The sequence below is a fragment of the Medicago sativa genome, chromosome 8, assembly GCF_051527215.1.
Source record: "Medicago sativa cultivar Bolivia chromosome 8, Bolivia_mono, whole genome shotgun sequence".
Lineage (NCBI taxonomy): Eukaryota > Viridiplantae > Streptophyta > Magnoliopsida > Fabales > Fabaceae > Medicago > Medicago sativa.
The window spans coordinates 88,061,077-88,087,324 of NC_140756.1; the positions used below are offsets into that span (position 1 = coordinate 88,061,077).

General features: G+C 34.9%; 1 protein-coding gene and 1 non-coding gene across 15 annotated transcripts; one reads left to right on the forward strand and one right to left on the reverse strand.

The window, feature by feature from the left end:
- Positions 1 to 1,793: 1,793 nt before the first annotated feature.
- Positions 1,794 to 18,575, reverse strand: LOC146902883 (alpha/beta-Hydrolases superfamily protein). 14 transcript variants are annotated; one of them, XR_015024094.1, is made up of 13 exons: positions 17,852 to 18,575; positions 16,657 to 16,933; positions 16,301 to 16,486; positions 14,887 to 15,039; positions 12,052 to 12,516; positions 7,665 to 10,268; positions 7,132 to 7,295; positions 6,888 to 7,043; positions 5,431 to 5,662; positions 4,852 to 5,159; positions 3,125 to 3,195; positions 2,601 to 2,757; positions 1,794 to 1,913 (listed from the first exon to the last, which is right to left on the reverse strand). XR_015024094.1 is itself a non-coding variant. In XM_085739020.1 (12 exons), exons 1-12 carry the CDS (start codon positions 18,547 to 18,549, stop codon positions 2,720 to 2,722), a joined length of 5,352 nt encoding a protein of 1,783 aa, XP_085595146.1. In that variant the 5' UTR covers positions 18,550 to 18,575; the 3' UTR covers positions 1,939 to 2,719. The 14 variants fall into 14 exon arrangements, 8 of the variants coding, with proteins under 8 accessions (XP_085595146.1, XP_085595149.1, XP_085595144.1 ...); XR_015024093.1 differs by lacking the exon at positions 1,794 to 1,913 and adding an exon at positions 1,939 to 2,149; XR_015024092.1 differs by lacking the exon at positions 1,794 to 1,913 and adding an exon at positions 1,939 to 2,192.
- A 7,577-nt stretch (positions 18,576 to 26,152) lies between these two features.
- On the forward strand, positions 26,153 to 26,248 carry LOC146902884 (small nucleolar RNA Z103). The gene has a single exon (XR_015024276.1). It is a non-coding gene; the product is annotated as a small nucleolar RNA Z103 (small nucleolar RNA).

Sequence of the window (26,248 nt, forward strand, 5' to 3'; positions counted from 1 at the left end):
TGCCAAATAGAATCTAAGTCTGAACACACATGCAGGTGCTCCTGAGTAGTGAGCATATCATAGAAACCACGAACTGAGTACCCCCTGAAGGATCCGGGAGCCACTGCCAACCATCTGAGAAGGTAGACTGCATAGAAATATCAGATAATAATAATCTACACTCCGCTAACATCTCCTCCTCTCACACCCACAATCTTCTCCTCCAAACCCAAGCTTCCCCTCCTTCCACCCACCCAAGCAAAAACATACTTCTAACCGTAGTTGATTTATCAAACAGACGGTAGAAACACACACTAAACGAAACACCACCAACCTAACAATCAGCCAACATATTAAAATCCTCTTTTTTTTTTTAAGGATATTAAAATCCTCTTAATGTTGCATATATTGTAACAAAAATTATATTCCTCAACAATTTGAAAAAGGTGATGACTAATAATGATTATATAAACTGATTGTCGTCATTTGTAATTTATGGAAATTTTATTTATGAAATTTACATAAATTATGGATTTTTATTCTATTAGAATTTATGGAAATTTTATTTATGCGATTTTTTATTCGAATCGTATAAATTATTTTTTATCATAAAAATAATGCATTTTTTATTTTATTTTTAAACATTTACTTTTTTGTTATCATAGTCTATAACATTTTTGTTATGATGTTGATTTGTTTTGTTTATGCAACTTTTTGATATATTATAATCATTTTTATAACAAAAGTTTTTATTTTTTACGGTGACAAGATCCAGGCACATGTTAGACGTACTCCCACGTACAAGCATGAAAAAGAATTGAACTAAGTTAGATGTACTCTCATAAAACTATTTCTGTACCCATGTTGTGTGAAAGTAAAGGAAATGAAGTTAAAATAACAATGAAACAGCAAGCTTGATTGAGATGTTAACTCGATTGAGGGGAACAAGTCAAGTGATGAGGTTATAGAAGGTTTTGGATTCCACTGTCTTTGGAGAAAGCAACTGCAAATGAATTGGAATCTAGGAAGGAAATGGAGAAAAACAATTTTTGTAATGCACATGCACAGACACATATGTGGTCATTTATTGTCAATTTTCTATCATTTGATTTTCTTACAAATCTTATAGCAATATCATTCTTATTTATACATTACAGGAATACATTTACGTTGTTATTTTTCTAGATTCATTTTATTAGGTTAGATGATTTATCAAAATCACCGTCACCGTCATTTTATTAGTTTGATGATTTGTGTTGAAGAGCTATATTTTGATGTGCTATCGTTTATTTGTCGCGGTAAAACTGGTAGAAATATGTAAAGAAATAGGTAGGTGTCAAAACTTCTTTTAACCTTACAGGTATATATGTATCATGAGACTTGGAAATTATTTCAAAATCTATCCCCTTAACTTTTGAACCAAACATATATGTAACTAAAATCCCTCCCCCTTCTTTTCCATTAAGTCTCTTCTCTCCCCTCCTTCCAAATGAACCAGACAAACCAGAACCTAAAATATACTAGCCAGTTAATTAAAACTTATTAGACAACTGATTAATTAGCTAACCATGTAATAACTACTTACACATGTATACCTTGCTCTCTTTTGCAGTTTGCCCTATACTATTCCCCTTTTCTTTTACAGGTTTGTATAGAATTGTGTGTTTTGTTTTTATGCATTGACTGAAGCTTCTAAAATTACGGTGCAAGAACTCTAGATTTATGGTGGTAGTTGCTTATTGCTCAACCAAACACGCGTTAAATACATCAAAACTTTAATTTACAATAAAAAACAATAAACAATGTACTAGGAGTTCTGAAATACTGCTCATATATTTCATCTGCATGTCATGCTGCAAGGTTGGTTTGTGTTTATGCAAAGGAAAAAGAAAAAGGAACAACAAATACAAATTCCATAACGATGCCAACATTTTCTGCGGAAAAAAAAAACACTAAACAACAGCCTGAAACAACATTTCTGTGAAGAAAAAAAAAGAAGCCTGAAACTACATAAAAGAAAGCCTTTGGGTTTGGGTTTTACAATAAATGACCACATATGTCCTTCCAGGAAAGAGTTCCCACAGGCAAGTGCATATGGAAAACTTTGCCTCCACTTTCTAGTTGTTCTTCGAGCTAGAATACCTAATTGCTTTGGAAAATATTGGATTCACTGTGATTTTATGTTACAATACAACATTACATTATGTACGTACCTATAAAAATGGCAAAGAAAATATAAAAGTAAACGAGTAAACAGAAAAATGGATATGCACCTAGGATCCTATACAGTATACACTAACTAACTCCTCACTATTTTATTAAGTTTGGATCGTCTCCACTCTCAAAAACTTGAGAGGTCCATTTGAGGAGAGAATGAGAGTAAATGATTTAGTGAATAAAAATTAAATACATCAATTCACATTTTTTTTCTCTTTATATGTCTCCAAATGGACCTCTCAAGTATTTGAGAGTATCAAAATTCCATTTTATCATGTTCCGATAAATAATGACAGAACTGCTGTACATTTTGATTGGCAAATAAACTAGTAAGGTATAAAAACAAAATATACAACTCTATACAAACCTGTACCCTTCTACTTACAAAAAGAACCTTGAATTACCTTCAAACTAGAGCCCATGACACGATTGGTGCCGACCTCTCTACATAAGCATTTTGCATGATACTCGAGAGAACACTGAAGCCTTTAATTTTCCGAAGATTCCTCTTTCTTTGTATGCCTCAACTACTAACATTCCCATTCTTAACTCCCCAATTAACTACAAGAAAAGTTTGTACCGTGTATAGTAGAATCAAAACGGTCCACCAAAGTACCAACTACTTCCAACTTTGGCATATAACAGGGCTGCATCACTAAATTCATAACTGTAATGCCCTTCACTGATGATTATTTCACTCATTCCTTAGATTCATTTTTTTGTTTAGTCAGTCTGGGGTAGAGAAAGATTGCTAATGATAGAGAAAACACCAAACCAACTAAACCACTAAATGGTTGAAATGGATGAGACCCAATCATCCAAAGAGGAATGTTTCCTTTATAATTATATGTTAAAAAACCACCCTTTTGCAAGATAAAAGTGGATGCCAACATCCCTGCACGTAGCCCAATAGGGATAGAGAGGCTACCTCCATTTCTCTGTCGGGCACCTGACAAAGACAAAGATAAAAGCAAAAGTCCTGGTATTGATTGTAGCGACCTGAAAACCCCAGAAAAAGAAAAGAAAATTTTTAAAATGGAAAAAAAGACTCATGTCGATTAATATAAAGCATTGCAATCATGTCTGGTAAATACAAACACAAGCCTAAAGAAAAAGAAAATGAAAATATATTTGGTTAAAAGGACATATCCAACATTAAACTCAGAGATCAGAAAACATTTCAGCACATTTTGTTGAAAGGACATATCCAGCGTTAGACTGCAAGGCATGTATAAAATTCTAAGAAGATAAAGGAGTTCTGGTTTACTGCCTTGGTTAGGTATGCTTAGTGTTTGCCTACTTTCCTTTCTGTTATTCTGATCTGGCATTAATAGAGCTGTGACTTGCAGACCAAGGCACTAGTAACAGAATACGAGTTGAGTCATGAGTGAGTACAATGAAGCGAAGACATTGAGATCACTGAAAATGGCAGAGGGATCACTTAAGTGTTGTGAAAGACCCATCTTCCAAATTTGAGAAAAAGGCAAAAGGGTTCACTCAAGTTTTTTGAGCAGAAGATATCTAAGACCTATCTTCCAAGAACATTGTTAGGGATAACACATTGTTGATGGCTTTCTTTTTTAAAGTTTTGTGAATTAAGTAAAGAAAGTGAATAGCATTAAATATGAATTGAGGCGGGCTAGTGTGGTTCATAAGATGTGCTTTGGCATACATCCTTTCTGTGCTAACTAGCACAAATTGGTTTTCTGAAAGTGTTAGAAACCTTTATAATCAAATAGAATAGGGGGATTATTGTAGTACTGGAAACTGTCAAGCTTTGCTTTAAACGAACTAGGGTTGTTCCCCAAACACAAGGTCCAAGCTTGTCTGGTTTATTTGGTGTGGGCCCGTTTCTAAGACTTTTGATATGAAAGCCTACAAAAAGATTTAATTCTTACTAATAAGGGTTTTGTACAGGCTAACCGGCCTAGACCTTTAAATAGGCAAACAAGCATAAACTTCAAGATGGTCCATCAGGCTTAATGAATCTTGTGAATGATACCTCTTGCATGTTTTGGGGAGTGTTTGAGCTCCCTAAATGTGAGTAAGACAAGCTTAGGCTTCAACCAAATATCTAACATGTTTTCACCCCTAGGGGATTAGTAATATGAGAGCAGGGAGAAAAATCATGCTCCCTAAGTGCATTTCTAACTCTTTAAAAAAACATATATATAGAAGTTTAGGTAAGTTGAGTCTGTAGAACTCACTAAGGGTCAGGGAAAGCCCCAAAGCTCAAAAAGCAGTTACAAATGTACTTCCATAATATCACTCACCAGCAAGACCCTTATATGAGCTGAATCCTTACCAACTCGATCAACCTTCACTGTGTGCCAATGCAAGAAAATAATTATATTTGTTACTAAATTTCCCTTCTATATATCTCACCTCAATCTCTCACTCTTTCAAACACTTCTATCCTTAATTTACTTTTCAAATACTTATTTTCTCTCCTTAATTTTCCAATGGAACAAACAAACTACAAGGACAAAAGGAAAGAAAGACAGACGAAAAACAAAAAATGAGATATTTTAACATTTCTTGGGGAAGGAAGAACAAAAAAAGGCAGTTAATTGTCCTTTAAAACCAAAGTGTAAAGCAACGATAATACACGCATGAATAGCATAGGCAAAACATAATTCTAGAAAGAAGACAAACCTCTGCAAGAAAGAAAATGCCAGCCCTGAAATTATGATTCCACGATGATATCCAAGATCAGCTGCAATTTCCTGGGGCAACCATGACCTGAAAAGCAATTCTTCCACAAATGAAACGGCACTTGCCATTACAGTTCCTTGTACAATTAGCAGACCCATTTGTCCACAGAGTTTTAGCCAAGCCATGACATCTAAAGAAGGTGGAATATGAGGCCAAGAGAAACTTGCACAACCAAGAAATGCATTCGCAACATGGATTGAAAAAATGAACATGACTCCACCGACCAAGCTTTTCAAAAATTCAATTAACTGCAACAAGGATCCAAAATTAGCTTATCTTTCATGAATCAAGACAAGTATTGCAGGAGAATAATATACTCAATAAGTATTTCAGATTTTCCTGAAGCTCCCATCACCCATCCCCAAACATAAACAACAAATAAATTCATCTGATGCGTATTGAGCTAGGTAAGTCCAGACTATAGTTATACCAAATACATAATACTTTTTTGTACTGTTACTGATATGTGGTATATCACTCGGTCAAATACATTATGTATAATGTGTATAATTTTTTTACCCTTTTTGAAGTTAAGTCCAACCCATACTGCTCAAATGCATTTTCATATCCACGGATTCTTTTCCCCCATATCATAACAAGTATCATTATAGCAATGTACAGGCCAATAATGCAGGCAGCCTCAGCTATTTTGGAAGGAGTGTTTGTTGTCCAACCCTGAACAATTGTAGGAAGCAACGGAATAGCAACTGGAGACCATAAAACAAGGATCATGCCAGCAAACCCGAAGATCCTAGACAAGAAAAAACAGTGCAGTTTCAGAAGATGCAATTCACACACCAGATATAAATACCTAGGGAAGATATACATCGACAACCATGTGTCCTATATGGGAAAACCATCATTCAATGTTCACATAGGAATATCTAGAGTAGAGTAAATAAATTCAGACCTTCATTTTGTGATGTCACATACAGACCTGGCAGAGTTCCAGCGACGGGCTATTTACTATTTAATCACACTGATGACTATCCTAAAATACCCCTCAATTATATAAAATTTATTTTCTAATGACTCTTTCATTCTCACTGAACAAGTTCTCATGAAGATCAAAACGATTAATTACACTAAACTAAATTTTTTAATGAGAGATGCCTCCCACTTCTAAACAAATTTTCAGACACATTGTTGGCTCTCAACAAGAAGTCACAAGTAAATTTCCAATATTATATAACAACCCACAAATTACTAAATCATTTGAAATTAATGATTTACTGAAAGGGCTCCCTTGAATATTATTTAAGAAGACAATATTATTTAAGAGGGGGTTGGGTAGCTCAACTGGTTTGAGCTAAGGGATAAGTAGTTCGAGGTCCTAGGTTCAAACCCGGACAAAGGAGAAAAAACTAATCTAACAACTAATTACTAACATTTGCCATTCAATATATAGGAGTGTCAGTGTCAGTGTGTGTGTGTGTGTGTGTTATTGCATGAAGTAGATGTTATGCTACCCATTAAAAACAAATGGATACTGTACCAAAAAAAATGGATAGAAATATTAATGTTTGTGTCTATAAAAAAAAAAAAGTATTAATGCTTATCTAAATGAAAAAAAAAAAAAAAAAAAACTAGCCCAATTCACAGTTTGAGTGTAGTTAAACAGGGCCTTTTAAGCCCCTTCACTATACATTTCAAATTTGCAAGTTTTAAGAAAGAATAGAACTTATTCTCTAGTTCACCATTGTGCCATTTATTGCAGTCTTAAATTTTGGGTTGGGCTTAACTCTCTTTACAAAATCGGCTTGTAAGATGAGAGATGCCTCCCACTTCTAAACAAATTTTCAGACACATTGTTGGCTCTCAACAAGAAGTCAAACAAAATCAGCGAGTGAATCAATTGTGATAAACTGAATCTAAATTAACACAATTTCTATTTTCTGCTAGGTATTTCCTAATTGGAAAGCAGCAGCAGTGCAGGAAAACAGAGAATGGAATGAACATTCATCAGCTCAAGTTACCTCTGAAACAATGGACGCTCAGAAAAACGGAAGAATGAGATAAGCTTGTCTGTCAAACTCATTGCACCACGGATACCACCCCATAGCAAAGCAAATTTCCCAACTAGCCTCAACAAGCCACCTCTCTGTCCTAAATCAGCTAGCATTGCAACCAGTCTGATCAGAAAGAGAAGTTGTGTGTCAAATTATTAAGACAGAAAAAGAACAGTGGAGTGCTTGTATAGTGGTAATATATGTGTCTGACCTATCTTGATCCACTCCTCCATCTTCTTTGGTAGGTACAACTGGACCAGCAACCGACATGGCTTTCTCAGCAAGGCTTGTGATTATGTTATTCTGATTATCGGAGACTTCTTCCTCAAGCCCTTCTGGCTGATTTTGGTGATTTACATTTCCTCCTTGTGAATCCTAGAACAGAGCAATTTAAGTAAAAAAAAAAAACAGACACTTTTCTTTACTAGTAACTGCTAGTTAAATTTTAAAGTTGCATTTTAACATTTCTCCCATCTGTTTGACCACTTTCGGTTCTCGCTTCTCTTTTACACAACTTAAGTCAGTCTATTATCAAGTTGATTCTTTCAACTTTTAATAATTGGTACTCAGGTCATTTTTAAATCAATTTTTTTGAAGGAACAGTCTGACAAGCCTCAGTACCAAATCTATATTCGGAAAGCGGTTAAGTAACCAAGTGATAAAATACAACACTTGATTCATATCCTACACAGAGGTGTTAACTGTCGAGAGCACTGAAAGCATGTGAAGAGACTGAAACCGTACCTGCTGTTGCATGAGAAGCGCAGAAGCCCCGATAGCAGATGTAACAGCACCAACCATGACAGTATTTTTGCTTGAATCTTCCAATTCACTTTCTACAAACTCTCTCTTGATGGGATGGTCGAAACTGGTTTTCTCATCTGGTACTTGATCTGCCTCTGTTGCATCAACAATGACATAGTTCTTTTCACCAGGTTTCCTCCCATCACCAAGAGCCAGAGATTTTCCATGGCCATTTTCTTGACGTGGAGCTATATTAAAATATTTCCTCAAGGAAGCTAAGATGGATCCAACAATAACACCAACTGGAATGACTTTTCTTAGGCAGCTCGTTTGCTGAACAGAGGATGAAATTGCTCTAATGATATACTCCCCGTCAAGAGCGCCAAATTTTCCTACAGAACCCTCAACATCATGACCTTGACTTTCAAAATGTAGTAGTTGTCGCCCCTTGCTAGTTACAACAGCCAGTGAAACGGCATTCGCCACATGTTCCAGATCTTCGGTAAGTTTTGGTTTCATTTCTATCACTTCCGCAGCATTCAGCTTGCGACCAACTTCCATCTTCAAAGAATCTAGTACTTTGTTTTTCACAAATTGGATAGACTTTTCTGACCTGTCATCATCAGTAGGAATCATTCTGTTCTCAGTGTCTGTAGTGATGAACTCTTTAACCGATCCTTGTTGCTTTTCAGTATCTAATATCACATATGGTGGTTCAATATACTCTTCTTCATCAAAAGATTTTGCAGATGCGCGGTCCTTCATCTTGCTCCCAACCTCTTTATAAATTTCAGTATCAGCAGAAGAAATTTCCATTTTTCGTGGTTGTTCAAAGAGTTTCCATTGACCTTGTGGGAAATAATCAAGAAATAATGCAGTTGTTGTGTCTAAATCAAGTGATTTGGTGGGAATCTCCGAAACAAGATGTTTATGGAGGTACTTTTTGTACGGAGAGTTCCCGTATCCATATGAACCTGCAACTATGAACTCTGGCATGCTATTTACCTGTCTGTGTCCATCCCATTCATCATCGAGAGATCTTTTGTCAATTAGTTGACTGTTTGTATTACTTGGCTTCTTAACTGGGTGATCGTTAGAGTTATAATTTTGAGAATCACATACACTGCTTCCATTAATGGTGCTGAGGATTTTTAGTTGTTCTTCCGTATCGCAAGAATCATTCCTCAAGGATATGCCGCCATGGTGATCATCTAGAGAAGGATTGCCAGATGTGTTCGAATCATTGCTTTGGCTATTACCTTTTTGTTGTTCTTCTAACTTGTGTTCAAGAGTTTTTTCATCCTTGACTTTAGCTTCATTACTTTTTTGTTGCTCTTCTAACTTGCCAGATGTGTTGGAATCATTGCTTTGGGTATTACTTTTTTGTTGTTCTTCTAACTTGCCAGATGTGTTGGAATCATTGCTTTGGGTATTACTTTTTTGTTGTTCTTCTAACTTGTGTTCAACAGATTTTCCATCCTTGACTTCATCTTCATTGTCTGAGCTCTTCTCAAGCTGAGACAACATATTTTCTATCACACCAAAAACACTATTAACAGCTATTTGAGTTGAATCATCCATCCCTGTCAAGGCTTCAAATGCTTGAGAAACGCTGACGCCAGGGGCACCAGAATCTGAATTGGAAGAGTTAGTTTGTGGTGAAATTTGCTGCATATTCTTGTCATCTTTATTCTCAATAACATTACCCTCCCTTTCCACTGTCTGGTTCTCAGAGGATATAGGAGAAGTAGGTTCTTCTTTTGCATCAGTTGAAGCTGTTTTACTTTGATCACTAGAGAAATCTTCACTTTTCTGGTCAACCTTCGGAATATCAGTTTTCTCATCAACATTACCCTCCCTTTCCACTGTCTGGTTCTCAGAGGATATAGAAGAAGTAGGTTCTTCTTTTGCATCAGTTGAAGCTGTTTTACTTTGATCACTAGAGAAATCTTCACTTTTCTGGTCAACGTTCGGAATATCAGTTTCCTCTTTGTCTGTTTGAGCTATTCCACCCTTTTGGCTTTTGGGTTCAGCAACAGCTTCTGCTTCAGAGCCATCTGCTCCATCAGGACGGTCGGGAGTATATGATTTAGAACCCGTTTCCAATTCCTTCTTGCTATGATCCATATCAGGAACAACTTTTCCTTTTAAATCCTCATTTGTATCACTGTTGTCTCTAGACTCACCAGTTTCCTTCCTAGAAGAACCAACGTCATTGTTTGATTCTTGAGATTGAGCTGAACTTGTAGAATGTTCATCTACACAAATAACTTCTGTTTCTGCTCCATCTGCAGGCTCACCCATGCCACTTGGAACGTTATCAGAGCCATCTATAGAACTACTAGTATTTTTCATCTGATTTGAAGAGGACTGGTTTTCACTAACTTCTGCACTTGATGCTCCTGGTGATTTTTCTTGGTTTTTTTGCCCTGGTGACGAATTAGGAGACTGAGCAGTGTTAAGAATTCTATCGAACTTCAAGTCAGAGCCTCGTGCTTGCAAAATTCCAGCAACAGCATCTTTTAACTTTCCACGAACATCTTCTGGAACAGCATCTTCCAAAGCATTCATGAGTGTCTCTCCACGACCTACAGCAGCTAATACCTGGAAATTTGTTACAAGTGTCACTACAATTGCAAGATTTAAACACCAACCCAGAATTTAGATAAACCAGTACAAACTTGACATGATAATAAAAGTAAGTACACAGAATCAAGTGACCCCATGCCAAAAATGAGGATATATAAGACAGATTCTTCTCACAAAAGTCCAGCAATTGAGAATGTACATGTAGCACATTCACACATGCAGTAGTTGCTAAAGAGACCGAAAGTGTCAAAAATAAGAACTGAATCCATCAAACAAGTAATAATTTTCTGACTTTCTTTGTTTCTACTAATTTTTGACAGATAAACTTATTTGGGGTAGTTAAATATATTTATTGTGGTGGCTAAATATAAAATATAGATACTTATTCAAATAAAACAATATTTGTGGACAATAAGTTCTTACAAATAACCTATTGTTTACATTGAAAAGACATTAATAATCTCTTTGTTAAACAGTCAATTATGGATAAAATTGACTTCATAAAACACGTTTTGCCCAACTTTTTTAAATATTTGTTGTCAATTTTTATTTCATTTGTTTTTGCTTGAATTTACATTTCATATAAGTAAGAGTTATTGTGATAGAGATTAACGCAATTTTTAAGTTAAGTTCCTAACATTTTGTTTAATTTTAGTCCTTAATTTATTGTTATAGAGATTAATGCAAGACTAAAACACTTTTTTTTTTTGTAAAATTATAAAAAGATGAGACAAAAATTGAATAAATTTTTTTAAGGACCAAATCTATAAAATTATAATTTATATATTTTATCCTTAAATTTCATATGCTAGTTTAAAAAATATATATATATTTGGCCCCCGCGTAGAATTTTCGCTAGTTTCGCCGCTGCACGGAGAGTACTTTGTTTGGGGCTCTGCAGGCGGAGAGGACAGGGGAAAAAAACTCCCTAGAGGGGATAGGATCCCCCACACGGAGGAGGCTCTATTCCTTACAAAATTACAACAAAACCCTTAAAAACATATGTGTATGTATATACTACCTCTGTCCTTATATTGTAAGTAAGACCCCATTGAATAAAAAACAAATTAAGACAACAACTTTTTACATATAACTTTTGTCAAAAAAAAAAAAAACTTTACATATAAAATTACAACAAAACCCTTAAAAACATATGTGTATATATATACTACCTCAGTCCTTATATGTAAGTAAGACCCCATTGAATAAAAAACAAATTAAGACAACAACTTTTTACATATAATTTTTGTCAAAAAAAAAAAAAAAACTTTTTACATATAATTTTTAATAATGTACAACCTCTTTCCAAAAAAATTATCCTATAGAGAAATTTTATCTTTTAATTCTCTTCATTCAATTATTTTGTATTTTTGTGAAAAAGTAATTAATTCATTTTGTTTGAAGAGTCTTATAAAAAGGGACAGTACAATTTTACAATAGGGTCTTACATATATGGACAGATGTAGTATTATAGTAATTTTAAATGTGTATTATTTTCATTAATTAAAAAAATTACTTGGTAATCCAAAAATATATAAAACCTATATTTCCAAATTTATTGAATTTTAGTAACTTATTTTTATTGACCTATCGAGTCTCAGCGGGGACGGGGTGAAAAACTTCAGAGGCGGGGAAACGGAACGGGGACAGGGAGAGTACTCCCCGCCCCATTGACATCCCCACGTGCCCCAGATAGATCTCCTCTTATTAGCAGGGAAGATGTTTACGTAAGACAGAACTGAAAACAACCTCCAAACAAAGAAATGACACCTGGATAATCGAAAACTTTATGTTATACCTTTTTCTTCTGTTCTTCTGTTAGAGTACCAGGCATGGTAACATCAAGCATATTGGTTACTACTTGAGCTGTCTGCATAACATGACCATGTTCACTATCCACTGATGCAGCATCCTCCTCTCCAACCAAAGCTCTACCAGTGGAGCTAGTCTGCTGTAATGGACCATCTTTTACCTGCAAACTCATATCTCCCTGCTCAAAGTTCTGTTGTACATCATGTTGGGGCCCAAAGTGGAGGCCAGCATCATTCTTACTTCCTTCAACCAAATCTTCAGAAGGGTCAATAGAGTATCCATTATATGCATCTGACCGAGCAAGTTCCAACAATTTTCCTACTTTTGGATTCTTATCTGTCCTTACATCCTCCACAAGAGTCAATCCTTTAGAGGGAATTATTGTAAGATCGATATCTGTGAGAAGAGGATGCCGGCCCTTTAAGAGTCCTAGCTCCACTGCTGCGAGCCACTGCATATGCATACCAAAATTGCACATGTAAAATATACTCAATCCTCACAATTTTACAAAAGGAAAAATAAATTCAAAATGACCCTCCATTAATAATATCCAAGTACACATTGAGATATCATCAAAGATTATGACACAATATCTGCATTATGTACCCCAAAACAGAAGAACATGACTAGCATCCCCAACATTTGAAGGAGCAATATCTAAAGGAGCCATAGTTTGCTTATTGACATTACTTGGAAAAGACACCCAACAGGTTATCCAAGATGACAAGACTCACAAACCAAGAGTTGCAGACGGGAAAGGTAAGGAACAGTTTACTTAAGTTTGTCTATGCTTGGATGCCAAGGCAGCAATGAAGAAGAGATTTAGTTACAAATTACAACACATATAGTGGAAGAAGGTTACAGATAGTAGAGCTGATGCGAGAAACCCCGGTATGGGGTGAAACTTTCCGGGTTAGACTCAATCGGAAGAGCTGAACCAGGTGCTAAAACAGAGGCTGTATAAATGGCTGCTGGGGGCACTACAAACGGAGGAGATGCTTGGGAAAAAGAAAAACATAGCATGAAAAAGTGCACGTGAGTCTGTATCTTAATGGTTTGGGGTGCAAATTTGGCAGGGGATGAACCAGCTGCTAGGGATCTGAATGTTGGTGATTTTTGTTAAAAAGGTTGTAAAAAAAATAAAAAATAAAAAAAAATCTGACAGGAAAGAATCGCAGTACATCAAGGATAGGCTGAACTGTGTCTTCTGAGGTGACCTGCAAGGCTACATTAACCAAAAGTAGGCTCTAGACGAGGATATCCCCTGATTAGTGAATTTAGGGTTATGGTTTTAACTTGTGCTCTATGCCAACTTGAAACTGATGTACTTATGATCTAATTTTGCATGCATTCTTATTTATTAATTTTGTTAAGTCTGCAGCAACTTAACCTAATTTTTTCCCGCTCATTTGCTTTATTTGGTTTGCAATTATTTAACCTAACAAATTTCATCTAAAAAAATGCATTGCACACCAATTTCATTCCTATCCGCTTGCCTTTTTTTTTTTTTTTTGAAGAAAATATTTTCTACCATATCAATGATCACGTATGATCCTTCTATTTTATACCTTGTCAAGAATTTTACACTTTTTTTTTTTGGATTTTTTTTTTAATTTCATGCCTTTTTTTTGACATCCTTATTTATTAATTTTGTTACGTCTGCAGCAACTTAACCTAATTTTTTTCCCGCTCATTTGCTTTATTGCAATTATTTAACCTAACAAATTCCATCTAAAAAAATGCATTGCACACCAATTTCATTCCTATCCGCTTGCCTTCTTTTTTGAAGAAAATATTTTCTACCATATCAATGATCTTACGCGTTAAAGATTATTTATTGGTCTCTATTATAGTCGAGAAAACTCGTGCGACGCACGGGTAAAAGTCTAGTATGTATACATATCAAAAAGTAAAAGGAAAAAAAAATGAAATACAGTCAACAATAATCAATTCCATTCAAGATATTATTGGAATTGAATTAGAATTCGGAAGTGAACTACCAATTCTATCATACAAACACTTGCGGAAACAATCTTTTGAATCAAGTGAGGATGTTTGTACCCTAAAACTAAAGTTGATTAAAGGGGGTTGATTCACGCATTCTGGTTTTAGTATCAATTGAGGGGTGGGACTGGGCGGGGATAATTTACCCTAAAATTAAGATTGTATGATGCAGCAGAATTGTGTGAGGACCAATTAAAGGGAACTTTTTAGTATTAATTGAGGGATGGGATGGGTCTCTCTCGCTCTCTCCATTAGTTGTTTCAGATTCCACATATGGTGTAATTATATCTCTTATCTCTACAGCAGGGTTTAAATATAAAAACTGCTACAGTCGTTAGAAAATATGTAGCAAGTTAATCCTAGCGACAAGCAAGTTTGCCGCTTTTGGAGGCACTTCCCTATCCCATGCAAGCTGATAATCATGAGCTCAAAATCACCAATATTAAACATTTCTTGTATTGAAATGTGTGGTGCCAAATTATCAGGTCACTAAAACGCATGGAATTTTCAGTTTCTTCTTAACCTGACAACATTTCTTGTACTGAAATGTGTGGTGCCAAATTATCAGGTCACTAAAACGCATGGAATTTTCAGTTTCTTCTTAACCTGACAGATTCTGTTGACTTAACTGGTTGTATACCCTAACCTCCAGCTGGTTTGCTGGTCTATCTTCCAGTCAAGTCTAATTTTCAGAAGCTGTAAATCAAATAATATGGTCTTTACCTAGTCAAAGAATTTCCAAACAAGAAATCCCAACTTGAAGAATGCTACATAAATAAGAGAACGTATTCCTCCATGACTAGATAGAGATAGCTACCTCGACTGTTACAAGCTGGCACCATGATAAAGCAGATGTGTCAGTATCCATAACACTTGATGATAGACAAGAACATAGGAGCAGACTTGTGAATGGATTTTCTGCAATCAGATTCCGCGGAACTGAGAATGCTGGAACCATCCCATTATCACTCTGATAAAAATTACCGACAGTAAGACTTTTGATGTTTTATGCATTTGCATATATATATATATATATATATATATATATATATATATATATATTCATTTCATGTATCTGTATTAAAAATTATTAATAATGAACAAATAAACAATAATTCAAAAAATACCACTTTTAATATTAAAAAAATGATAAACCCATGAAGGCATATATAGAACCTCTTCCTGTTATAGATGAGCTAAAACACGTCATAAACTAAGACTCGCGATTTTTTGATGTTCATAAGTATTGTCAAATCCAACTTAAAAAAATAAAAGTATTGTCAAACCCACCAGTGAAGGGAACGGATGAGGGAGCAAGGTTGTTACTGTATATAACTCAATGCTCACAATTATCTTGTGCATACTGTTTTGGTTTAGCTTGTAATAGCCGTAAATCTCTGTATAGTTGTCTCGAAATCAGCCTAAGATCTAGGTACCTTAGCCAGGAGATAAAGATAAGTCCTAAACCCTGATGTCAATCTAAATATTGAATGGAAAATAAAATCCAGTCACCACCTTCTACTCAATTGCACTTCCATTTGTTCTATTTCCATTTGATCATTTTCACACTCGTTTGTTTTAATCATGAAAACTGAAAAGTACTTCCTTCTCGCCCAGAAACAAATTCAAATGGCATCGGATTATGGTCTTGAACAGTGCAAGTAATTAGATGAACACAATGATTGTTCATACATGGTCTTTAATAATTTATTTCCTACAATTTTTGAAAGGCTGTTTGGAGGATAAGCAAGTTGAAATTGGAGAATCAATAAAATGTTGAAGACGTGTAGCCTTGTTCCATTTGTTTGGTGTACAAAAGGGGTTTGCTCAATAATCTCTGCTTCTCTGTTCTGTGCGCAACCAGATCTCTTCTTCTCCCTTGTTTTTCTCTCCCCTAAACTTCGGAGTAGCAGTCTCACTGCTACCCGCTTCACCGCTGTAGCATCTTGGGAGCCGTCCACTACGCTATCTGCCATTGCATGCATAGGTGTTGACAGATATTGTCTCTAAATATGTCATCTATTTTTGTGCAAGCACCAGAAAGTTGTGATTATTCCACATTCTTACAAGTCACAAAGCATTGAAACACAATCACAAAGGGTTGTTTAGTATGTCGTGGATAATCAGAACCACCAAAGCAATAGAACACTTAATATTTAGCAAAATGCAAAGGATGCAATAGATCAAGAGGGATTTATATGAGATAAAGGCACAAAGTAATGCATAATTACCTGTATAAACAGAACAGGAATTTTAATATCCTTGATCATATTTCTTGTGCTGGATTTTGTATAAAAGTCTTCTATATCCACAAAGCCATACGATACCATGGATATTGCTTCTTCAAAATCACGTACTGATTTTGCAAGCAGAGCTTTTCCCACATCAAAACCTTTTGTTTTGCCTTGGAATAGTGCCTGCAGAAGTTGGGAGATTTTAGCTAAGTCATAACCACTGGCGTTAATGGATAATAGAAAAATGGTAACTCAAAATGTGCGGCCACATAAACAGATTGGAGTTTGAATGGGATGCAGGCAAGTTGAAAAGGGGGAAAGAGGCGGGTGAAAATTGAAAGCAGTTAATTTACCTTATTCGTTTGTAGAATATCTACAAGTCCACGAGTGAGTTTCTGATCAGTAACATGGTGATAAGGAAAGGTTCTTGTTGCTTCATCTAAATCAAAAGGATTGTCTATACATGTAGCAGCTGTTAGTGGTGTTCTTTCCCCAACCTCAGCCAGGTATTTTGTCAGCATGTTTGCACCGTATCCCCAGCCAACACCCATCAAGGTAGTCCATGGTCTTGCTTTGTTGATATAAGTTATAGCTGTGCAGATATCATCGCTGTCAGCAGCTGTAAATAACCTACAGAAAATAAAGCTACCATTGTCTTATCTTCGCCACAAGTCCCTAATGAGAGAAAAAGGCACTCCCAAGTCCCAGTGTATTATAAGAAATGACCTGTCCCGGCCCTAAGAGTGAGGAAAGATGACGAAGAGGAAGAAGACATAGAGCGAAATAATCCCTGAGAAGAGCTAGAAGCACACCATCTGACAGTCTCGTTCCAACACTCTACTGTTGGTTGAAATTCATCTGGATTCCACTAACTCATATGGGTTCCATTTCCAACATGGTCAACCTATTCTCAAAGTGGTTAGTCTTACATGAATTTCAACCAATACCAGAAAAAGTATTGGAAAGATTGTCACATAATGTGTTGCTGACAGTTCTCATAATCCTTTGGTTGGTTGTATTGGATGAAAATGTAATATCAAAAGGAAGTCATTCCCCTGTCCACGAAGATCACGACCCTAACCCACCATCATCCTAACCCAAAAGGTAAAATTTCCTATGTCTATCATCCACACCAAAACTACTAAACTACAACTATGAACTAAATCAATTATCCAGTGTCAAACAAGATACTATCGGTAACTTCGCTTTCCACTACACAGATTCCCAAAAGAACTAGCATTTCAAATAGCTACGATCACATTGATACACTATAGCCTGCCAATACCAATCAGCAGGAAAATTGACTTCATAAACTATGCTAACACAGACACTTCTGATTGAATGTGTGTCAGGTATCTCACATGTGTCATTGTCTGACAACGGCACGTGTGATTTCAATGAATTATGTCGTTTTCCAAAATTATTATCAGTCCAGTGTCCATGTCGTGTTCGTGCTTCATAGCTACTTTCTGAACACTATATCCTAAAATTAATAGCAGCTAAACAATTTAAAAAATATAGAAAGAGAACGAAAAGTAATAATAATACCTGGGAGTGGTGATAGGTGAAGATGCACATCCTCTAGGATTCATAACAACCGGGAAAAACCCTCTCTTAAGAGCATCAATCACAAAAACCCTAATATTATCATCCATACTCCCTTGAGGAGTACCAGGCACAATCAATAGTGTAGAATCCAAACCACGTTCTTCTTCCAAATCCAATTCAACAGGCCAATCCAATGAAACCACGCCACCATCACTCGCACTCAAACACACTCTCTGATACCTCAATTCCTCTTCCAAATCCAATTCCAAATCCTTCTCTCTCTTCTTCACACGAATCCTCCCGTAATGCTTCTCATCCTTCATCAACCTCTCATTCACATCGTAACGATTCTCCTTAAACGAAATCGACGGACACCGAAGAAGAACAAAACGGTTAAACGGCGTCGGAGAAGCAAATAGGATCCACTCACCGACGTCGGAGTTTTGAGAGGATTTGAATCGGGAGAAGAAAAGAGCAGCACCAGAAGCAAAACCGAGAGACGGAGCAATGAAATCAATTGAATTAACGGAAGAGCATTGAGAGATCAGCGTGTTGAAGAGATTTTCGAACGGTGAAGGTGGCGGGACGGGGAATGAGGCTTTGATTTTGAGTCGGCGGCGTTTGTAGAGACGGAATTGGCGGGAAGGGAAGGGTTTGGCGGGAAGAAAAGAGGTTGTTAGGGTTGTAACCGCCATCATGATGATGATGAAAATGGATTTGCATTGAATTGAATCGAATTGAATTGAATGATATATGATCGTGTATATGGTTCTAGTGAACCGGTTTGCTTTCAACGGTTCAAATTTGATTGTTTGTTAGTTTTAGATGTTACTATCATGAACACCGCCTTGAACGTTGCTTTCACCCAGATTGCTCCGGCTTCTTCTAAATGTATTTTAATAATCAATCCTTTTTGCTTTATCTCTTGAGTTCTGTGCTGTAAAGGAGTGGTTCATTTCAACTTTGGTTTCTTAAAATTGACTCCTCAAAATTAATATTGTCCGTCAATTTATTTTCTCTCTATTTTTTTTTTTGTATGAAGAGGAAATTAAAAGACAAGAAAAACAAACTAGTCAATCCGCTGCCTAAATATCTCAGAGATATCCGCAAGCAGAATGATATCCAATTGAGGAGGATGAGAAGTCCACATCTTCATGGAGTCGGTACTCGGTATTAGTTGCACCAAAGTTAGCCAACCAGTCAGCACATTTGTTCCATTATCTCAAAGTATGACTAAACGAGACCACCTAGGAAGAGAAGAAAGTCAGATTTCATGATGATAAACCTATAACCAAGATCCCATGCCAACTGAAGACCCTTCTAAATAGGCTGAAAGTTCAGCCAACAAATTAGTAGCTTTTCCACGAAATCCAGAAAAACCATGAATCCAATTTCCACTATTGTTTTTCAAAAGATCTCCAAAACCTGCATTACCAAGATTACCAAAAGAAGATCCGTCTACATTAATTTTAATAAAGTCTTCCGACGGAGGATTTCAACGCACTTGACGGATCCACATTTATTTTTTATTTTCTCTCTATTTGCAAACGGAAAAAGATATTTTGTCTTTCAATTTTACATTAAAATTCCACAACAATTTAGACAACATGATTATGATCAATTTTTCCTTAAAAAAATGATTACGGTCAATTTTTTTTTTTAACAGATATCATGGATTTGAATTCTATCATGTTGTCATCTTTCCTTTTCCTAATTCAAGGGTTAACATCCACAAAAGTAAAAGAATATGTTAAAGAAGAGAAAAAAATCTTAAGATTGCAAAATAAAAAATATAACATCTATAACAACTTATTAATATTTACTTAGACACTTCCTTAAAAAAAAATTACTTAGACACTTTTTTTTTGGGTTACACTTGGACACTTACTATAATGGGTTTAACCCCTTTTTGCTTACTAAAAAATTATTTCGCATTCTTATTCACTTTTTCATTTCCCTCTTTTGTCTCTCTTCACCTGTCTCTCTTCACCATTGCATCCTTGTCTCACTTCCTCCGCTTCTTCTCACTCTTTCTTCCCCCACTTTTCAATTGTTCATCTCTCTATCTTTTTTCTATGTCTTCAACTTGGTTTTGCGACATGTATAACTTTTTTGCAATTAAATTTTTCATAATTAACTACATTAAGATATTTCTTTTGGCATATTTTATTTCTATTATAACCTCTTTCATTTGATTAGTGTGAAAAATGTTGGACATGCACATCTAAATTTGATTAGGTGCTATCACTTTCACAAGTTCCACAAGTGTTGAGTACTAACAAAGTAAGATTTTACACCTACTAAATCAAAATGAATCCGAAGACTAAGTTTGGGAGGCATTCCCAATTGTTCAAGTTAAACTACATAGATAATCCAAGTTGTCTAGGAGATCGACATAACTATCAGTTTCATAGTAGACATAAGATAAAAAATAAATAAAAAAATGTATGATTTTGATGTTCATTCTTCAATTTCATGAACCTTCTATTATTTCGTAAATTTGAAGGAATGAATTGATTGTTACAATTTCAAGGTAGAAATTGGTCATTCACTCTAAATTGACTAGTTAATGGATTGGTTCTGCCTACAATCTACAACATCAGTAAATAGCAAATGTTATTTCTTGGAGACATACATACGGATAACCAGAACGTGGAATAAACGATTTGAGATTTACAAGAGGACAAAGTTAAAAATCTCACTCTCTACTTGTAACATCTAACAAATCTACAAATTAACTAATATTTATCTTTCCAAAAAATAAGTACATTATTTTTCACTAGAAAAGTCTTAACACTATTGCAGAAAATATTTTTTAAGCATTTTAAGGTACTTTTTGGTAAATAACTATATTTGGTAAAAGGACCAACTAGACGTATTCTCTCTTTACACTACTGTAAAAAGACCATAAATATGCGTTTTAAAGGACTTTTTGGTGTTTCGTTTGGTAAAAATATAATATTCTGAGGTCCAACATTTTTTATTAAGGATTCAATTTTTAAGATAACAACACTTAAAGGTCTTCAAGAAAAGAAAAAAAATAGTACTTAGTATTCTTTTAGAGGAACAAGACTTAGTATATGTTCCTTCAAAAAAAATATAATTGGTATATGTTGAGTAAAAAAAACAGTATATGAAGTTATTATCTTTATCGTTTTAACGTTAAAAAGGGTTTTTTGTCATTTTATTTTTTTAAACACAATAAGAGAAAACAATCACTTTTTTTAAATTAAATAATTTCTTATCTTTAATCATTGGTCATCCAAAATTTTCAGCATTGTCGCCTTCAAAAACCAAATTATAGTCTCTAATAATGCTACTTATGTGCAATTAGTCAGCATGTTGCAGCGATGCTATCCGATATTACTTAATCATTGGCAACATCAAGCACATGGAAGAGATCAATTGCTATAATCCAACAATGATATCACCATACCAATATAGTACACGAGATTCATCAATCTGGTTCCCGTATACAGAACCACATCCAAATTTATGAGTATCTATCTCTAATCATGTTCTTAATTAACAATTAAAGCTAATTACTAATTAGTCAGCATATGCATATATATTACGGCGAATCTGATTAAAATCCCCAGGAACATCGAGCACATGGGAAAGAGAATGCTAATTCAACAAGCCCATTCAGATTTTAGTTTAAAAACATGCACATCCTCCCACTTATAATGAGAAAGTAATAGTATAGCTGATATTCTTCTTGTTTTGTTTCTATAATTTTCTTATCTACTTGTCTCTTAATACAAATACAATGTACTCCCTCCGGTCCTTATTATAAGAAAAAGTTGACTTTTTAGGTTCATAGAATAATTAATGTATCTTATTGGAAATATAGTCTAGATACATCACTTACACAATGAACTAAAAAAGTTAATTGTTTCTTATAATAAGGACCGGAGGGAGTACATTGTGCTCAGAATTAATGTAGCTTAGCTTATAGTTTTTAAAAAAATTATACTATATATAAAAAACAATGTTTATGGTATTATAATATAGTACTAATATATCATTAATGGCTATATAGTGTATCTCCAAAACAGTCCAAAATGATTAGCTTCTGTTTGCTGATTCTGAAAACTAAATTGTCCCCAGCCTCGTGTAGCAAACTCTCAAATTATTTATGTTTAGATGATATTTATGTAGATTTTTTGGTACATAATCATGTGAAGTTTTACAAATTTATGTCATTTAAAGTAGCTAGATTCTCCCTCCGTCTCACAATAATTGTCTTTTTACCCATTTTTATTTTTCTCAAAATAATTGTCACTTTAGAATATCAATGCATCATTTATTATTTTTTTCATTATAATACCCTTATTTATTGAACTTTATCCAACTTAACTACTCCACTAACTACAATTAATAAGGATGTTTTTGTAAATGATACTCCCTCCGTCTCACAATAATTGTCTCTTTACCATTTTTTCTTTTTCTCAAAATAATTGTCACTTTAGAATACCAATGCAGCATTTATTCTTTTTTTCCATTATTATACCCTTATTTATTGAATTTCATCCAACTTAACTACTCCATTAACTACAATTAATAAGGGTGTTTTAGTAAATGATACTAATTTTACCATCAAAATTAACACAATTAATCATTTCCTTAATACCCGTGCATAAACCTTAAACGACTATTATTTAGAGACGGAGGGAGTACTAATTTTATCATCAAAATCAACACAATTAATTATTTCCTTAATAATCGTGAATCAACCTTAAACGACTATTATTTAGAGACGGAGGGAGTATATACTTCAATCCCGTCCCATAATTGAGTGTCACATCTGCAAAAATTAATTGATCTCAAAAATGACTATCACTTTCAATTTTTAATGTAATACCTTAATTATTTTTTTTAAATTGTGACATCTAATAAATATTTTGTGCATCTGATACGTATATAAAATAATATCAAATAAATTAGTAAATATATATTTTAGAGATTAATTAAAATAGACTGGCAGTGTAAACCTAGTTTACACTGTCATCCAATTAAAATCATTTGATTAGACATATCAACTTAATGTTAAAAATAGAAAAAATCATATAAAATCTTCTTCAATAAATGTCTTGTACCCATGTTTCTTAATTTAGGCATTTGATGTAGCCGAAGGAGAAAGTGATGATTTTAAGAAAAAATAAAATCCTGAGAATCTGTCTCCTCCCACACCATTCGCACCATTACCTAAGAGAAATATCTCTCCATGAGAAGACCAAACAATAATACAATAGCACTGAGAATTTTGAAGTATATATTCACTAAAGTATTTTCTTTTTCGGTGCATACAATCGACAATAAATTTGGAGACTCTTCACCAATACAACCAATTATATGTGCATCATTGGTCATATGTTCAAGGGTTAAATATGCTTTTGGTCCCTATAAATATACCAACTTTTCATCTCTAAAATTTTCCTTCAACTTTTAGTCCCTATAAAATTTTCAATCATTACTTTTGGTCCATATATTAAAGTAAACTCATATGTAGAATTCATATTATTGAATGAAATTTTGCAGAAAAATTCATAATATTATAAGAATATCTCCCAAAAAAATTTAGAATTTTTTAACAAAACATGAATTTAATATGAATTTTTATATTTTTGATGGTTAAAAATTCATATTAAAGTTATGTTTTGTTAAAAAATTCTAATTTTTTTTGGGAAATATTTTTACAATATTCTACACATTTCTGCATAATTTCATTAAAAAATACAAAATTTAACTTTAAAAAAGGGACCAAAAGTAGTGATTGAAAATTTTATAGGGACTAAAAGTTGAAGGAAAATTTTAGAGGGACTAAAACAAAAAGTTGGTATATTGAGCATATTGCTTTGAGGTATGCCAACTTTGATATTGATCAAGGCATACCTCAAAGCAATATGCTCAACAACATTTCAGCTACGCCCTGCATCTCATGCTTGTTTTCCAGGTTATCATTGACATTGGGTAGAAGACATTTATGGAAAAAGATTTTTTTTTCTTTCTTTCTATTTTTAACATTAAGCTGATGTGTCTAATTAAGTGATTTTAATTGGTTGACAGTGTAAAGTTGGTTTACACTGTCAGTCTATACTAATTAATCTCTATATTTTATATGGTAGTTAGTAGTTTATTAAATATATAAATAAAATTCTAATTAGTCTTCCTCCATTTATATGGATATTCATTCCTTCTCGAATTAAAATAATCATCACTGTTATTTTTTCTATATTCTATCAACATCACTCCCAAATTAATATATTCATGTTATAATAATGATGAATACATTAATAACTGATAAGATTATTTAGTGAAATCTTTGTACCAAGGTAAATTGTTAAAATTATTAGTTATTCTCTTTAATTATTTTGTTTATAATATTCTTTCAGTATTATAATCATGAAAAAAGCAAATGTATCCACCCAGGGTGACGCAAGGTATGGACGAAATAAGATACAAATGGTGCCGCATATACCATAACCATCTAAAAACACCGTGGAGATAAACCCACCAAAACACATCACCACATAAAACAGACTCCAAAAAAACAACAAGCACTGTAAACACGGTATCCACCACCGCCCATCGTCACTACTCACCCACAAAGAATACCCTCAAAATAAACTCCCAGACCCCAACACCCAAGCCGAGCCACATTTCGAAGAGCACCTAACCGAAGGATCATGCAGCTATCACAAACCTCGCGACCTCCGATCCACCGAAAGAGCACAACACAAAGCCCAAAAACCAACATAAGTCAAAGAACTGACTCCCGTTCTCGAATCAAAAGTGATCGGCCCACCAGACTATAGTACCAAATTAGCAGGGCACCCCTCGCCCCCGGTACACTAGAGAAAAACCAAACCAAGTCAAATAAAGATTGCAGCTAGACCCCGACTCCCAATTTCGAAGCCAAATGAATCGGCCCACCGAAAACCAGCACACAATATGTAAGACGAAAGACATGGCATGCGAAGTTTAAACAACAAACAAATCAAAAGGAAAAGGCTCAGCACAACGTGACACGCACCCTCCAAACTCAGTAAACACCTAAACCACACAAAAAGCACAAACAAGAGATAGAGACGACAAACATAGACCCGTGTAACAGAGGTTGCTTCTAAAGGAAATCACCCCAACAAGCACCCACCTCCTCACTTAAAACACCAACCACCACCACACATCATCACCCCCCCCACCACACTTCACCACCACCATGCATCACCACCCCCCACCACCACTGCATCACCACCACCGTCACTACTTTACTACGCCGTCAAACCACCTCACCAAGAAAACAGGCAGCAACAAAATCATAAATCTAGAGGAAGACGAAACCCAACAACAAAACACGGGCAGCGACGCCGGTCTGAAGTAGAATCACAACCCAGATCGAAAATATGCAACCACCGATGACAAAGAGAAGGCGTCCGTCGCCGGAGTAAAACAACAACCAAGCCAAAGCACTTGCGAAACTAAATAAAGATAGGCAGAGAAACAATTGACCCAAACAGTATTCTGCCATAGTCTTGAGAAAATAGCAACAAATGGGTCCTGAAGTGATGTGGGAGGTGGGGACAAGAGATTTTGTGGACAACAGAGCAAGGCTAAACCGTCACCAAAGGAGCAAGCCGCCTGGAACATATGTAAATCTTTAACAAATGAGAACAAGAAGTTGCAAAAGGAGCTACAAGAACTATGTAAACAGTAGCAGCAACACCCTTTTATATGAAGATTTCAGCAACTAACATTTACTTCAACAATGCTCCCTTAATGGTGACAGACAGGGGCGGACTTGAGAAGGACAGGGTGTGGCAATAGCCACACCAGCTCAGGCCCAATTTTTTTTATTATCAGCCCAGCCCATAACTCAGTTTTCATTTTCAGTATAGAAAAAAGATTAAATGCGTGTTTTCCTTTCCTTCTTCTTTTCTTTGCAAAACACGATTAACAACACACACGACAAGTCCACCACCACCACCAGTGAGTGAACCGTCGATCAGTTCTCTCCTCTCTCACTGGCCAGTCCATGCCCATATCCTCTCTTCTTCTCTTTCAGGTCAATTTTGAAATTACTATACTGAAATTGATAATAGTAGTGAGAGTAATTGAATCATGAAATTGAAATTGATTTTAACTTTTAGGGTTTGATTACTAAAATTGATTTTATATTGTTTGAAGTTGAAATTGAATTAGGATTTTTTTTTTAACAGAGAAATTGAATTAGGATGTATTATTTTGTTTGTTGATTTTATATTGATAGTGTTTACTGCATACTAAGTTACAATAGCATTCTTGGGTGTGATGATTATTTCCCCAGATGATTGAATCTGAACATAGTGTGCGAACTTTCTTCTCTTTAGAGAAATCAAGACTAATAATATGATCCAT

Coding starts and splice junctions, on each gene's coding strand:
- LOC146902883 (XM_085739018.1), bottom strand. CDS start 18,549: ATGATGGCGGTTACAACCCTAACAACCTCTTTTCTTCCCGCCAAACCC. Junction 10,269..12,051: donor CAGAAGAACAGAAGAAAAAG/GTATAACATAAA, acceptor ACAAATTTCCAG/GTATTAGCTGCTGTAGGTCG. Junction 3,196..4,851: donor GCATTTTCTTTCTTGCAGAG/GTTTGTCTTCTT, acceptor TGGGGTTTTCAG/GTCGCTACAATCAATACCAG.